Source organism: Megascapheus bottae, chromosome 37, assembly GCF_031878675.1.
Source record: "Megascapheus bottae isolate mThoBot1 chromosome 37, mThoBot2.hap1, whole genome shotgun sequence".
NCBI classification, from domain to species: Eukaryota; Metazoa; Chordata; class Mammalia; order Rodentia; family Geomyidae; genus Megascapheus; species Megascapheus bottae.
In genome coordinates, this window is record NC_143545.1 from 1,777,752 (window position 1) to 1,793,685 (window position 15,934).

Sequence of the window (15,934 nt, forward strand, 5' to 3'; positions counted from 1 at the left end):
ATACACACACGTCCATGCATATGCACGCATGCCCACATCCCACGTATGCGCACATGTGTACGTGCCACGTGCCCATGCATGCGCACATGCATACATACCACGTTCCCATGCACAGGCACGCATGCGCGCATCCCACGCATGCGCACATGCATACGCACCACGCGCCAATGCATATGCACGCATGAGTGCATTCCACACATGCGCACATGCATACACACGTCCACGCATGCGCACGTGCATACGCACCACGCGCCCGTGCATAGGCACGCATGCGCGCATCCCACGCATGCGCGCACGCGTCCGCACCGCGCGCCCGTGCGTGCACGCATGCGCGGGCGTACCCAGGCGCGGGTTGAGGCCGCAGGGCTGGCTGTCCTGCCGCTCCAGGTCCTGGCAGTCGGCGCGGAGCTTCCAGGCGTTCCCGAAGTGGGCGGCCAGCGCCTCCGCCAGGCCGGCGGGCGTGCGGAAGTCGTCGCCCTGGTTCCCGTTGTAGTTCCCGCACAGGCCGCACGTCCTCCCGGCGTACACGGGGGACAGCTGGGGAGGGCCGGCCGGTGTGCGTGAGTGCGCATGCGCCCCCCGCGGGCGCGGGCCTCGAACCCCGACCCTCGGATCCGCCGGGGAGGAGGGGAGCGTGCAGGGCCCGGGCCTGGGGCTCGCGGGCCCGTGAGATTGAGCCTCAAAGCTCCCCGGGCAGCCCGGGCGCCAGGGGACAGCGGTGAGCGGGGGGAGAATCCCGGGGGGACCCAGGTCACCCCAGAAAACACGGAGGAGTCCTTCTACCAAGCAGCGCCATTCTGCCCAGGGTGCAGGAAGGGAGGAGGGGCTGGGGGCTCCCATCAGGGCTGGCTGGGGTGGGGGTCTGGGCTCCCATCAGGGCTGGCTGGGGTGGGGTCTGGGGTCCCATCAGGGCTGGCTGGGGTGGGGGCTGGGGTCCCATCAGGGCTGGCTGGGGTGGGGTCTGGGCTCCCATCAGGGCTGGCGGGGTGGGGTCTGGGGTCTCATCAGGGCTGGCTGGGGTGGGGGCTGGGCTCCCATCAGGGCTGGCTGGGGTGGGGGCTGGGCTCCCATCAGGGCTGGCTGGGGTGGGGGGCTGGGGTCCCATCAGGGCTGGCTGGGGTAGGGGTGGGTGGGGGACAGGGACTCCCATCAGGGCTGGCTGGGTTCCCATCAGGGCTCCCCCCCAAAGGGGGACCTACCTTCAGTAGCAGCATTCCCCGGCCATCCCAGTCTAGCTGCATTCCCTCCCCGAAGCTGAGACGCACAGAGGCCATGGCTGTGTGTTGGATACGCAGGTCCCCTGTAAACCGGCAGGGCAGAATGAAGGCGGAGGTCAGTGCAGGGGTGGGGAGGGGTGGGAGGGGAGATAGAGGTCTCAAAAGACTCCTTCCAGGAAGCCAGGCCACGGTGGCTCTCACCTGTAATCGGAGGTGCTGAGGAGGAGACTGAGACCTGAGGATCGCAGGTGGAGGCGACACCCCTCCCCTGCCACTTACCCCCCCCCAAAAAAAAAAACAAGCTGGAAGTGGTTGTGGAACATCAGCTTTGAGAAAAAGGGAAAATAAAGGCCAGGACCTTGGCCTAGTGGTAGAGCGCTTGCCTAGCATGCACAAAGACACAGGTTCGATTCCCCGGCACCACAAACATATAAAATAAGATAAACCAGGCACCATTCCCCCCCCCCCCCCCCGTGGCTCACACCTGTCATCCCAGCTACTCAGGAGGCTGAGGCTTGAGGGGCGCTCAAAAAAAAAAAGCCAGCAGTGGCGCAGTGGCTCAAGTGGTCGAACGCCAGCCATGAGCAAAAGACGCTCAGGGACAGCGCCCAGGCCCTGGGTTCCAGCCCCAGGAACAGCCAAAAAATTAAATATTAAAATAAATATAAAAGCCATGGGGGGGCTGGTGACCATGGTGGGGGGAGGGGGAAGGTGGCAGGAAGCAGGGTGTGAGGACAGACTAATTCCAACAGCATCTGAACAGGCCTCAGAGCCCAGCCACTCCACACCCCTCCCAGCCCATGGCCTGTCATTCCCCGCCCGGTCACAAGAGGGCAGCAGAGGATTCCACATCCGTGACACTAAATGGTAGAGATTTAGGGCTAAAGGCCCTGGAGCTGGACCTGGAACAGCTGTGAATCCCTGGGGAAACCTATTGCTAGGAGGGGGGAACGGGCTTGTGATAAAAAAAAAACAGCCCAGACACACACACACACACACACACACACACACACACACACACACACACACACACACAGAGGCCAGGAGCTGTGGAGAAAGGTCTGGTGGCGTCTGGGCTCCTTCCAGGATGAAGTTTGAGATGACGGGAAGTGACACCAGACAGATGGAGATGGAGCCAGAGAAATGACCGTTAGAAACAAACCCCAAGCCAGGCACCGCTGGCTCACGCCCGCCATCCCAGCTACTCAGGAGGCTGAGATCTGCAGATTGTGGCTCAAAGCCAACCCCCCCTACCAGGTAGATAAGTCGGTAAGACTCTTAGCTCCACTTCAGTGCCAAAAAAGCCAAAAGTAGAGCTGTGGCTCCAGTGGTAGAGCGCCAGCCTTGAGCAGATAAAGCTCAGGGACAGCACCCAGATTCTGAGTTAAAATCCCAAGACTGATGTACACACACAAAGCAATCCTTAATATCACAAACCAGGGCCGGGAGTGTGGCCTAGTGGTACAGTGTTTGCCTAGCATGCACGAAGACCCGGGTTCGATTCCTCAGTACCACATACATAGAAAAAGCTGGAAATGGTGCTGTGGCTCAAGTAGTAGAGCTCTAGCCTTGAGAAAGTCCAAGGACAGTGCCCAGGCTCTGCGTTCAAGGTATCTCACTCCCCACTGGGCCCACCACCCCTGCTTTTAGATGTTAAACTACCAGAATAAAAGACATGATTAAACAGCATAGCTTGGCTTTTTCACTCCAGGCTGGCACTCCACCACTCGAGCTACAGCTCTACTTTTGGCTCTTTGGTGGTTCCTTGGAGGTAAGAAGTCTCGTGGACTTTCCTGCCCACTCTGGCTTCGAACCAAAATCCTCAGACCTTAGCCACCCGAGTAGCTGGGATGACAGGTGTGGAGCTCAGCTTGATTTTTGCTTCGACTGTCCCCATGTCACCTGGGTGAGGATCGTAGGCAAGGTCACTGGATTGGCCCCAGTGGTGTACTTCAGGGCAGAAACGCTCACCCCAGGTCCCCCCTACCCTCCTAAGGTAGCACCTCACTACATTTCTGGGGAGGCAGAGGGGCAATCCTGGGGGTCTCCCTGGCCGGGGAGCAGCTCACCTTGCAGGAGGGGGAGCTGGATGTCCTGGCCGTCCACGGTGACGCCTCCCCCGTGCTTCAGCTTCACCAGGCTGTCGTGCAGGGCAGCCAGCTGCACAGTGACCGAGCGGGTACACACAGCATCCAGATCATCAGCACACTGCCAAGAGAGACACAGGGTGCCCGGGTCACCGCCCTGGCCAGCCCAGGACCTGCCACCCAAGGGAGCTAGGACCCTTCTCAATAGCACACCCACCCCAGCCTGGTCAGATAGCACACTCCTCAGAGCCTCCTGATTGGCTAGCTGGGTCAAGCTCACTGATTGGCTGGCTGGGCCAGGCTCCCTGATTGGCTGGCTGGGTCAAGCTCACTGATTGCTGGCTGGGTCAGGCTCACTGATTGGCTGGCTGGGTCGAGCTCACTGATTTGCTGCCTGAGTTGAGCTCACTGATTGGCTGGCTGAGTCAGGCTCACTGATTGGCCTGCTGGGTTGAGCTCACTTATTGGCCGGCTGGGCCGAGCTCACTGATTGGATGGCTGGGTCAGGCTCACTGATTGGCTGGCTGAGTCAGGCTCACTGATTGGATGGCTGGGTCGGGCTCACTGATTTGCTGCCTGAGTCGAGATCAGTGATTGGCTGGCTGAGTCAGGCTCTGATTGGCTGGTTGGGCTGGGCTCACTGATTTGCTGGCTGGGTTGAGCTCACTGATTGGCCAGCTGGGCTGAGCTCACTGATTAGATGGCTGGGTCGAGCTCACTGATTGGCTGGCTAGGTCAAGTTCACTGATTGGCTGGCTGGGCCGAGTTCACTGGCTGGCCTACTGGGTCAGGCTTACTGATTGGCCGGCTGGGTTGAGTTCACTGATTGGCTGGCTGGGTCGAGCTCACTGATTGGCTGGCTGAGTCAAGTTCACTGACTGGCTGACTGGGTCAGGTTCACTGACTGGCTGGCTAGGTCGAGCTCACTGATTGGCTGGCTGGGTCAGGCTCACTGATTGGCTGGCTGGATCGAGCTCACTGATTGGCTGGCTGAGTCAAGCTCACTGACTGGCTGACTGGGTCAGATTCACTGACTGGCTGGCTAGGTCGAGGTCACTGATTGGATGGCTGGGTCAGGCTCACTGACTGATTGGCTGGCTGAGTCAGGCTCACTGATTGGGTGGCTGGGTCGGGCTCACTGATATGCTGCCTGAGTCGAGATCACTGATTGGCTGGCTGAGTCAGGCTCACTGATTGGCTGGCTGGGCCAGGCTCACTGATTGGGTGGCTGGGTTGAGCTCCCTGATTGGCCGGCTGGGTCAAGCACACTGATTGGCTGGCTGGGTCGAGCTCACCTGCATGGTCTCTAGGACAATGGAGAAGGAGTGGTCCAGGCAGTCCTGGGCCAGCAGATACTGGCAGATGCCACTGAAGGTGAAATGTCTGTTGTCAAAGCTCTTGAAGTGAGACTGGCCCATGACGAGACATTCCCCTGGAGAGACCAGAGGAAGGGCTGAGGGGTGCGGGGTCCCGAGGGCTCCCCAATCCCCCCAACACTGCCCCCCAACCCCGGCTCCAGGCCAGTCCACACAGCGGGGGGGCTCTAAAAGAAGATTCAAAATTCAGTTCCTCCTGGAATCTGGGGACTCCTGCCGGACATCCCAGCCCCTCGGAGGCTGAGATCTGAGGAAAGTCCACGAGACTTCTCCATAGAAAATCACAGCTGTCGAAATGAGCTCCAGGGAACAGAAACAAAGGGTTTGTGCTTTGTGGCTGTTTCTGTCCTCCTTTCTTTCTGTCTTCTTTGTTGGTTTCTCTGTCTCTGGGAGGGTGAAGGGGACACAGGAATGGAGGGACGAAGAGATAAACCCACGCAGCGGTGGTTCTCACTGGACACGAGGTGGACAATGAACCGCACAGCTTGTGGGTGGGGACGGGAGGGAAAAACTGGCAAGAGCGAGAGAAGGGGGGGGGACATGGCCCAAAAAGAAATGTGCTCATTAACTTGACTTATGGAGCTGTCACCCTCCCGCCTCCCTCTGTTTTCAAGAACACTCTTATCTGACACGAGTCTGGCCTTGCCTACATTTTCACAATGCCTGGGAAGACAGAGGTCAACAAGAAAAACGTACAAATATCCGAAAGTGAAAGTTGTGGGGCCACAATCGAATTCGCGCATCTGCTTTCCCACCCTGACCCTCAGAAATCGAAATATCCTCCATCATTGCTGCTTATCTCCTTGGGACAATTGAAGGGACAGAGGGGCAAAGACAGGAACCCCAGGGGAACGGATGAGAGAGCCCCTGACAGGCAGTTTTTTTCATCATGGAAGCTGGGATACCCAGCACCCCGACAGGTCGTGTGCCAGGCTTGCCCTCCTCCACTCAGATCCCCAGACATCTATGCTATCCAACGACAGAATTAAATTTTAAAAATGTCTGGCCCCACAAATGACCTACACGTTTGGTGAAATTAAAGAAAAAGGGCTGGGAGTGTGGCCTAGTGGTAGAGTGCTCGCCTGGTATGCGTGAAGCCCTGGGTTCAAGTCCTCAGTACCACAGACACAGAAAAGACCGGAAGTGGTGCTGAGGCTCGAGTGACAGAGCTCTAGCCTTGAGAAAATCCAAGGACAGTGCTCCAGCCCTGAGTTCAAGCCCAGGACTGGCCAAAAAGAAAAAAAAAGAACAGTGGACACCAGTGGCTCACACCTGTCACCCTAGCTACTCAGGCAGCTGAGATCTGAGGATCATGGTTCAAAGCCAGCCTGGGAAGAAAAGTCTGTGAGACTCTTATCTCCAATTTGCAGACAAGACTTCAAACAGAACCATTGTGTGTGTGTGTGTGTGTGTGTGTGTGTGTGTGTGTGTGTGTGTACATGTCAGTCCTGGGTCTTTGAACTCAGGGCCTGGACACTGACCCTGAGCTGCTTTTGCTCAAGGCTGGCACTCTACCACTTGAGCCGTAGCCCCACTTCTGGCTTTTTGCTGGTTCATTGGAGATCAGCGTCTCAGGGAATTCCCTCCCTGGGCTGGCTTCAAATCTCGATCCTCGGATCTCAGCCTCCTGATGGGCTCCTCCAATTTCCAGAAAATGTGCATCCTTGCAAGTGAGTGAAGCTCTCGCCTGCCTCGGTGCAAGCTGGACTCCTCTCCCCTCTCCCCTGCTTCATACCCCACCCCAAAGCATGGCTGAAGTCCAAAACCAGGGATGGGGCCAGGTGGCAGAGAAGCCCAACCTGCAAACCTGCCCCTGCTTTGATGTTACACCCCCCTACCCGGGAGGGAGGGGTGGGGGTCGGGGTCCTACCTGGGCATACTTCATTGCTGCAAATCCACACACCCTTCCTGCAAATGCTGTTGGGAAAAGCAACCTGGGTCACTGGTGCATCTCTAGAAATGGGGGAGGGGGAGGAAGGGAGAAGCACAAGTAGAGACCATCCCCCACCCCCACCCCTGCTGGATACCAAAGGCCATGCCCGGGGGCCAAGGCTGTACCAGGCCTTAGGAAGTTTAAGTTCTACAGGACAGGAGCTGGGGGCCAGAGGCAGGCCCACGCCTGTCATCCCAGCTACTCAGGAGGCTGAGATTGGAGAATCCAGGTTCAAAGCCAGCCTGGGCAGGAAAGTCTGTGAGACTCCAATGGGCCACCAGAAAACCAGAAATGGAGCTGTGGCTCAAAGTGGGAGATGCCCAGGTTTGAGTGAAGAAGCTCAGAGGCAGCCCAGACCCTGAGTTCAAGAGCCAGGAGACACACACACACACACGCACGCACGCACGCACGCACACACACACACACACACACACACACACACACACAGATTCCAAGGACAGGCTGTATGGGTTGTTTTGGGGTTGTCTTGTTTCGTTTTTGTTGCCAGCCCTTGGGCTTGAACTCAGGGCCTGAGCGCCGTCCTTTAGCTTTTTCACTCAACGCTGCCCCTCTAGCTCTACCACTTGACCCACGCCTCCATTTCCAGCTTTTGGGTGGCTCATCAGAGATCAGAGTCTCATGGAATTTCCTACCCGGGCTGGCTTTGAACCTCCATTCTCAGATCTCAGCCTCCTGACTAGCTGACTAGCTAGAATGCCAGGTGTCAACCCCTGGCACCATGTATGAAAACATAGTTTGGCGTGACAGCTGGAAGCTGTGTGTATGAAGGACAATTCCCTTCCTTGTTCTGTGCGTGTTTGTAGTTTAAACTTTCATGTTCCCCCAACCAGCCCAGCCCAGCCCAAGCCCCCAGTGGACCCATCCCAGCTACCAGGTGTTGCAGTCCTGGGAGACGGAGGCCCCGGGTGGGTACCGCTTTCCAGAATGCTGGCAGGAACACTGGGCCGGCGGCACACAGCGGTCTCCATCCAGAAGCTGCCCCTCTGCGGACGAGAGCATGGACATGGGGTGGTCAGTACAGACCTGGTCAGTATCTGCCCCGCCCACAGGAGGAGAGCAAAGACCAGCAAAGCCCAGAGAGCTGGGGGGGTGGGGGTTCCCACCTATGGTCCCTGCTACTCAGGAGGTCACAGACTGGAGGACCATAGTCTGAGGTCCGACAAGAGTGCAAGACCCTAACTGAAAAAGAAAACGTGAACTAAAGAGAGGGTGGATCCAGAGGGTAGATCCAGGGAATCACGCCTGGCATCCGAGCTGCTCAACAAGGCTGAGATCAGAGGCTCGAGGTTCAAAGCCAAGTCGGGCAGGAAAGTCCGTTGAGACTCTTGCCTCCGATAAAGTCTGTCAAACTAAGAAGTTGGAAGTGGGGCTGTGGCTCAAGTGGTAGAGGGCCAGCCTTGAGCAAAAAGAAGCTCAGGGACAGCGCTCGGGTCCTGAGTTCAAGTCCTACCACCGGAGAAAATAAATAAATCACAAAAAGCAAAAAATAAATACAGGGGCTGGGAGTGTGGCCTAGTGGTAGAGCGCTGGCCAAGCAGGCACAGTGCCCTGGATTCGACAGAGAAAAAGCCCGAAGTGGGGCTGTGGCTCAAGTGGCAGAGCTCTAGCCTTGAGCAAAAAGAAGCTCAGGAACAGTGCTCAGGCCCTGAGTTCAAGTCCTAGGACTGGCATACATAAATAAATGGAAGAAATCATAACTCGATCCTTATTCTTCTACACAAAGACATTAAGGCCTCTGATATCGGTGATGAGAGGAAAACACACGCATGCACACACACACGCACGTGCACACACACACACACACGCACACACACGCACGCACACACACGCACGCACACACGTGCACACACACACAGAGCCCCCAAACCAAGGGCTCTGGAGAGGCCTGGGCTTGAAGAAGAGAGCGGGAACTCTACCAGGACAGCTGCAGCCGTCCACACACTTCTCCTGGCACGCCCCGCCGCCGCCGGGCACACTGTGGCACGCCCCGACACAGGGAGACACACACTCCCTGTACTCCATCCCCGCCGGGCAGGCCGGAGCTGGAAGAGAAGTCACAGGTGAAGCCCGCCATGGCCTCCCCGCCCGCCCAGCGTCCCTGCCATCGCAGCCATCCGGGGTGCAGGGGGGGCTCTGACGGCCTGCTCTGTTCTCGGGGTCACCTCTGTCCACAAGTCCACGTGGCCCAGAGGCCAGCCACACACACCCCCCACCTGCCAGACTGAGACAGTGGTCAGGAGCACCCCCAAATCACACCTCCCCATCCTAGATCCTACTGGGGGACCCCAAATCCCTCTAGACGACTGGGGAGACCTCTGGCTCCCAGCAAAGGGACAGATGGGGTTCCACGTCGCCCTCTTCCCCTTCCCTGGCCCCGTGAAATGGCCAAGGAACCGGTGATCCTGTCTGTCATCAACCCAGCAACTCAGGAGGCTGAGATCTGAGGATCCAGGTTCAAAGCCAGCCTGGGCAGGAAAAGTCCATGAGACGCTCATATCCAGTGAACCCCCAGAAAAACCACGAGTGGAGCCGTGGCTGGAGTGGGGAGGGGGGTCCACCGTGGTCACCACCCACCCCAGGACGGGGCATGGCTGGCGCCTGGCACAGCAGGGGCACAGGGCTTACAGCAGGCACCGAGGGCGGCCCAGCCTGGCAGCGGCAGTCCCTGGTGGGCACAGGCGCGGGCGTACTCCAGCAGGGCCGGGCAGGCACACGCCGGGTCCCCAGGGCACCCGCACAGCCTCTGCTCGCACAGGGCCACCAAGGGCTCCGGGTCCAGCCAGGGGTGGCAGCGGGCAAAGGCCGAGGCGCTCTTCAGCAGCTGGCACTGCTCCTGCGGGGAAGGGGGTTCAGGGGGGCACCGGGGACCCCTGCTGCCTCTCTCAGAGTGGCACGGAGGGGGGCCAGGCCTGGAGGAGCCCACACCCCACAGAGGCCGGTGGCCAGGCGGTTCTGTGACCACCACGTGCCACGCGAGACCAACCAAGCCTGCAGATCCATCTGGAAGGTGTGGGAAATGCAGTCTGAAGTCCCAGAGCTGCTGGACCCGGACCAGCCTTTCTCATTGAGCAAGGTGGGAGAGGAGGAAGGGGAGGAGAAGGAGGAGGGAGAGAGGGAGGGAGGGAGGAGGGAGAAGAGGAGAAGGAAGAAGGAGAGGAGGAGCAGGAGGGAGAGGAGGAGAAGGGAGAGGAAGAGAAGGAAGAGAGGAGGAGGAAGAGAAGGGAGAGGAGGAGGAGGGAGAGGAGGAGGAGGGAGAGGATGAGGAGGGAGAGCAAGAGAAGGAAGAGAGGAGGAGGAAGAGAGGAGGAGGAAGAGAAGGGAGAGGAGGAGGAGAAGGGAGAGGAGGAAGAGGAAAAGTAACTGAAGAGGAAAAGGAGGAGAAAAATAGAGAAGGTAGAGGAGGAGGAGAAAAGTAAAGAGGAAGAGAAGATAGAGGAGAAGGAAGGAGAGGAGGAGGAGAGGGAGCGGGGGGAATGAAAGAGGAAGAGAAAAAGAAAGTGGAGAAGGGGGAGGAGAGGGAATAGGAGGAAAAGAGGAGGAGATGGAGGAAGAGAAGGGGGAGGAGGAAAAGAACAGGAGGAGAAAAAGAAGGAGGAGAGGAGGGGCCTGTGGAGGCACCCGATGGTTTATAGAAAGTCCTGGCACGGTGGGTGTGTGCAGGTCACTTCCATGCGCGCTGCAGTTAATACCTCCATTCTTTGCACACTCACTCGGGCTGTGCTGAAACCTGTCTACGGTTCCCCCTTCACCACCAACCCTAAGAGACACACACTGGTAGCTCACACCTGGAATCCTGGCTATTCCGGAGGCTGAGAGCTGAGGACCGAAAGTGGAGGCCAGCGCCCCCAGGAAACTCATGTCAGCCTCTTATCTCCAAGTCAGCAGGGAAAAAATAACAGTCAGAAATGGAGCTGTGGCTCAAGCGGGGAAAAAAAAACAAATTCAAGGGAGAGCGAGCACTCTGGCCCCAAGTTCAAGCCCCCAGCAGGAAAGCAACCGGCTCAGCCTTACATAGGAGTTGCAAAATAAACATTCTCCAGATCACATCGCAAGGACCGGGAACCAGTGCTCTGGTGACAAAAGGCCCTTGCTGTTACCTGCAGAGGCACAATTCTGCCTTCTGCTAACTCGTTCTGGCCTGGATGCGCCATCAGAACCCACTAATAACCCTTCTCGAACGGTCTGCCTTGTTCCATCTCCTGCCAGAGCTGCAGCCCCATGTCTGGGCTCCAGCTACACACACAGGCACGCCCAGGGGCCTGTGTGCAAACCCAATTGTGGTGGCCTCCCTTGAAACCATTTTAAGCGCCTCAACCCAAGGCCAGGCCTTGTTCCTGGAGCCATGAGATTGGTCCAGAGAAAAGGAAAAGAAGCCAAATTGAAATTCATCTCCCTCGAGCCAGGCAGACCGGGAAAGAGAAGAAGAAACAGTAAATGAATAAATAAATAAAAGTTGAAAAAGGCCCAAGATTTCCCTATATTCAGCTACTGGACTTGTTCCCAAAGAGCTGATGAAGGAGAAAAAGTGGAGGGGTGGGGGGGGAGGGGCATTTCGAGGGTGGACGCTGAATAAAGAAAGAGCCCAATAGATGAAGATGGAGATTGTTTGGTGGGGAACCCAAGCTTGGTTTAAAGAAGCGGATTCAAGAATTCCTGCAGGACAAAAGAAGGTATTTGCTCACTGGTCAGAATGCAACGTGGGTCGGTTGTTGGTTCTAGTTATAAATTGCTTGCACACATTCCAAGATCCTGAGTCACTGAACTCAGGACTCTCCCAGAGCTCTTCAGCTCAAGGCTGGCGCTCTAGCACTGGGGCCACAGCTCCACTTGTGGTTTTCTGGTAGATCAGAGTCTCGTGGACTTTTCTGCCCAGCCTGGCTTTGAACCACCATCCTCAGATCTCAGCTTCCTGAGGAGCTGGGATGGCAGATGCATCCCGGTGGAGATATGGTTGGGCTCAGGGTGAGGGGGGTTGTTGGTTGTTTTGTGTGGTTGGTTATTTGCACCGAGTACGTTAAGATTCTGCCCCATCTACAAGTGTTGGTTGCAAACTGGATTTCCCAATACAGTGAATCTAGGGCAGAGTCCCCTGAGGGAAAAGTCGTCTCCCTACCCCTGCCTGGAAGTTCTTCTGCTAGCTCACCCTGAGCAGGCAGAAACCGTCAAAAGTGTGGGGGGGGGTACACCCTGCGTGAACAAACAGCGTGAGATGAGACCCCAAAGAGTGAATGTCTCCCACCTAGCACCCCTTCTGTGCGCCGGGCCCATGGAGGAGACCTGATTCCCATTATTCAATGACAATACCGGTGCCACAAATATTAGCTTTGGGGACAGGTGATTTCCTGAGGGACAAGAGGAAAAGCAGGTGAGGAGGGCACTGGCTTCAAAGAGAGGCAGGGAGGAGTGATGAAAACACAAATGACCCGAAGCAGAGATCACTGGGCACCAAAATTCAACGCTTAGAAGGGAAATAGGAAACCCAAGTCCACAGTGAAAGGATTGTGTGACAGCCGTGTTCAAGGCCCTGAGCTTTCAAAGTGGTATTAAAGGGAAGGGGGGAAATGTAGCAGGGAATTGTGGGGGGGGGTGGCTGATGGATGACTGAGGTCCCCAAGGTGCTCAGAAAGATTGCTGGGATTTGAGGATCGGGGTTCAAGGCCAGGCAAGGGGGTGGGGGAAGTCCAGGAGATTCTTATCTCCAGTGAACCACCAGGAAATAAAAAGCAGAGCCGTGGCTTAAGTGGTAGAGCGCCAGGCTTGTGTGCAAAAAGCCCCAGAGCCCGAGGTCCTGAGTTCAAGTGTGAGTAAAGGAGAAAGGAGGCCACCCAGCTCCCAGCCAATGAGGGAGCCCCAGTCCTGGGCAATCTGATTGGTGGAGACCTGGACAGCCCCCATCTGATTGGCTGAGCACAGAGTGAGCCCCTCTTCCTCTGTAGAGAACCTGATTTCAGGACCCCTGAGTCTGATGGAGCTGTGCTTCTGGGAGATGGACGAGAGCTTCCTTTCAGCCCTAAGAGCCTAGAGACTCCGTTTCTTAAGCTGCTCCCTCTACAGTGCTCAGTAAAGGCTCCAAGGCACACAGGAGACAGAGGAGTAAAGACACTGCTGCTTTTGGCTTCTCCCTCCCTCCCCTCCCTGCCTCCCCTCCTCCTCCTTCCTCTCTTTGGTCTCCAGGAAACAAAGCCCCCCCAACTCTACCCCACCCAGGGAACAGGTTCTCCACATCAGAATCCTGTCCACACCTCTCCCTGCTACAGGCAGCTGAGAGCACTGCGTTCTGATGTCGGGAAAGAGGACATTTTGTCCCCAAACACTTGTACCAGAGGGCCGGGCTGTGTTTGCAAAAATACATAAGACAAAGTATACATAAGCTTTCAGAGACGCCCCTGCTTCTCCTACACACACACACACACACACACACACACACACACACACACACACACACACACACGCGGCCTTGGAGGGAGGGAGGGAGAATCATGACAGAACTGTGTGATTGGAAAAGAAGGAGAAGAAGAAGAAGAAGAAGAAGAAGAAGAAGAAGAAGAAGAAGAAGAAGAAGAAGAAGAAGAAGAAGAGGAGGAGGAGGAGGAGGAGGAGGAGGAGGAGGAGGAGGAGGAGGAGGAGGAGGAGGAGGAGGAGGAGGAGGTGGAGGAGGGGGGGAAGGGAAGGGAGGAAGCAAGGCCTCTCTCCCTGCCTCACAAAAGCACCTCCTCTAGGTGCTAGAACTCAGTCTCCCTCCCTAGAAGTGTTGGGCTGTGAACCCGGGGACCTGGGTGGATGTCTGGAGACACAGCCCGGAATCCCTGTTGGATGGGATGGGGGGGCGGGGTGAGTCGTGGGTTTGTTTATAAGCTGGGGATCGTCTGGGCAAACAAGATAAGCACCAGGGTTTGGCATTGGCCGGGGACATTCATTTTCCTGAGCCAGGCCTGCTCCGTGTCAGAAGTTCAAGGTGTTCCATGAACATAAAGACGTGCCGGGTGGGAAGGCAGCTAATCAAGAACTTTTCCCGTGTGCGTGTGTGTGTGTGTGTGTGTGTGTGTGTGTGTGTGTGTGTGAAATCGCATTTCCAAAAGAAGTCGAGAATGCCAGGCACAGCGGCTGCAGCCAGGCGGGGGGCTGAGGTGTGAGGATCGCAGTTCGAAGCCAACCCAGGCAGGAAAAGTCCATGAGACTCTCATCTCCGAGGAACCAGCAAAAAAGCTAGCAGTGGAGCTGGGGCTCAAGTGGTAGAGCGACCACCGTGAGCACAAAAGCTCGGGGACACGGCTCGGGGTCCTGAGTTCAAATCCCAGGATGGAAATCAGAAACAAAATAGACAAAGCCAGCCAGAGCAGAACCCTTCTTTGACACCCACTCACAGTGACACCCAGGCCCGCTGTGCTCACCTCCTGCCCGTGCCCAGAGGAGCTGTTACAAAGGGTGCTGGGAGGAGACGCCCGCTGGCATGGCTGTTTCTCTCCGCTCAGGGCCCAGGAGTTGGCGAAGTCATAGGGGTCAGAGGTCAAGATCCCTGCCCAGAGAAGTTTCCAGAAGAAATGATGCATTTGTTTAGTCCAACCAGAACCCATACACACACACACACGCACACACACACACACACACACACACACACACACACACACACACACACACACACACAAAGAGCAATTCCCTCCTAAGAAATGCGGCCATTAGAGCCCCAGATCTAGGGAAATAAATCCCAAGGGAAACGAGCCCAGGGCCTCTGCTCACGTGAAATAATACTGATCAGAATGAACTCAGGAAATGGAAACAACGGTCTCCTCCTTGGTTGCCCTGGTTCAAAGCCAACCTGGGCAAGAAAAAGCCCATGAGACTCTTTTTTTTCTTTTTTTTTCCCAGTCCTGGGCTTGAACTCAGGGCCTGAGCACTGTCCTTGGGCTTTCTCAAGGCTAGAGCTCTACCACTTGAGCCACAGCACCACGTCTGGCTTTTTCCATGTATGTGGCACTGAGGAATCGAACCCAGGGCTTCCTGCATGCTGGGTGGGCACTCTACCACTAGGCCACGCTCCCAGCCCAGGGTTTTTGTTTTTCTGAGCGCAGAACTCAAACTCAGTATCTGACTCTTCCTCTCCCTGGCCGGCGCTCTACCCCCTGCACCATGCCTCCCGCCTTCTCGAGGAGGTTTTCGGGATCAGGAATGGTCATGGGGGAATCCCCTACCTTCCTGGGTCCTGAAGTCATCTTCAGCGAAGACGTTGAAGTCACCGCAGAGCCCGCACGTCTTGTTGAAGAGTCGGTCTGAAACCCACACCTCGAAGTTTCCATTCCCATCCACCCTGGCCACGAAGCCATACGCCTCGCTGGAGAGCCTGTGGTATCCTGCCTCAGTTTCCAGATATAGCCCGTGGGAGGCATAGGGCATGGAGACGCTGGGAGAGAGAACAGAGAAACACTCAGCGGAGGCCTGGTAGCTCACGCCTTGAGTAGCCCAGCTACTCAAGAGGCTGGGAGCTGAGGATGGCTGTTCGAGCCTCACCACACACGAAGCCAAAAGTTGGAGCTGTGCCTGGCTCAAGTGGTAGAGCGCCAACCTTGAGAGGAAAAAACTCAAGGAAAAAGCACCCAGGCCCTGAGTTCAAGTCCCAGGACTGGCACACACACACACACACACACACACACACACACACACACACACGTCAAAAAAATAAGTATCAGGTTTCTGACTATTTCCCCACTCAACCCAGCCCAGACCACGCCGGGAACTGACTGAGGTTCTAAGCCAGCCAGCCAAGGACTTAGGTCTCACCTGGCACATTCTCTGGGGGTCTCTGTACCCCTTCTTTGCAGGCCCTAAACCCCGAGTCTGGAGGGCTGAGCTGGTAACTTACTTCTCCCCCCCTTGCATCACAGTTCCGTTGGCAAACAGGTGAAGGTCAAAAAACTCCCCGAGATACACAGACAGACCCACGCGCCGGCCATTGTGAAAGTCCCCTGAAATTAAATAAAACAGTGTTTTCCATCTCCATTTAGTTATTGTCTATTTTTATTATCATGATAAAGGTGATCTATACAGGGGTCACAGTGACATACGCCAGGTGACAAATAGGTTTATTTTGAAATAATAATAATAATAATAATAATAATAATTAGAGGTGCTGAACAAAGTACCCCCCAAGAGAAGAGACAATCAGCTCCAATCCAAAGGAACAGACCAGCAACTGGAATCTGAGTGAGTCATGGAACATTCTAGATTCCCCACGCACACGGCCCTCTCCAGCTCCCGTGACTCTGGTGCCAGGAGGAGAGAGGATTCTACTCAACTTCTTCCTCT

General features: G+C 56.3%; 1 protein-coding gene across 1 annotated transcript in view; it reads right to left on the reverse strand.

Moving 5' to 3' along the window:
• The window catches only part of Vwf (von Willebrand factor), a 58,029-nt gene that overhangs the window by 39,343 nt on the left and 2,752 nt on the right, over positions 1-15,934 (reverse strand). The window contains 11 exon segments of the mRNA XM_090325179.1: positions 342-537; positions 1,200-1,300; positions 3,287-3,425; positions 4,600-4,736; positions 6,551-6,597; positions 7,506-7,617; positions 8,551-8,676; positions 9,260-9,467; positions 14,026-14,150; positions 14,824-15,032; positions 15,492-15,594. Coding sequence (XP_090181305.1) covers positions 342-537; positions 1,200-1,300; positions 3,287-3,425; positions 4,600-4,736; positions 6,551-6,597; positions 7,506-7,617; positions 8,551-8,676; positions 9,260-9,467; positions 14,026-14,150; positions 14,824-15,032; positions 15,492-15,594 — 1,503 coding nt within the window.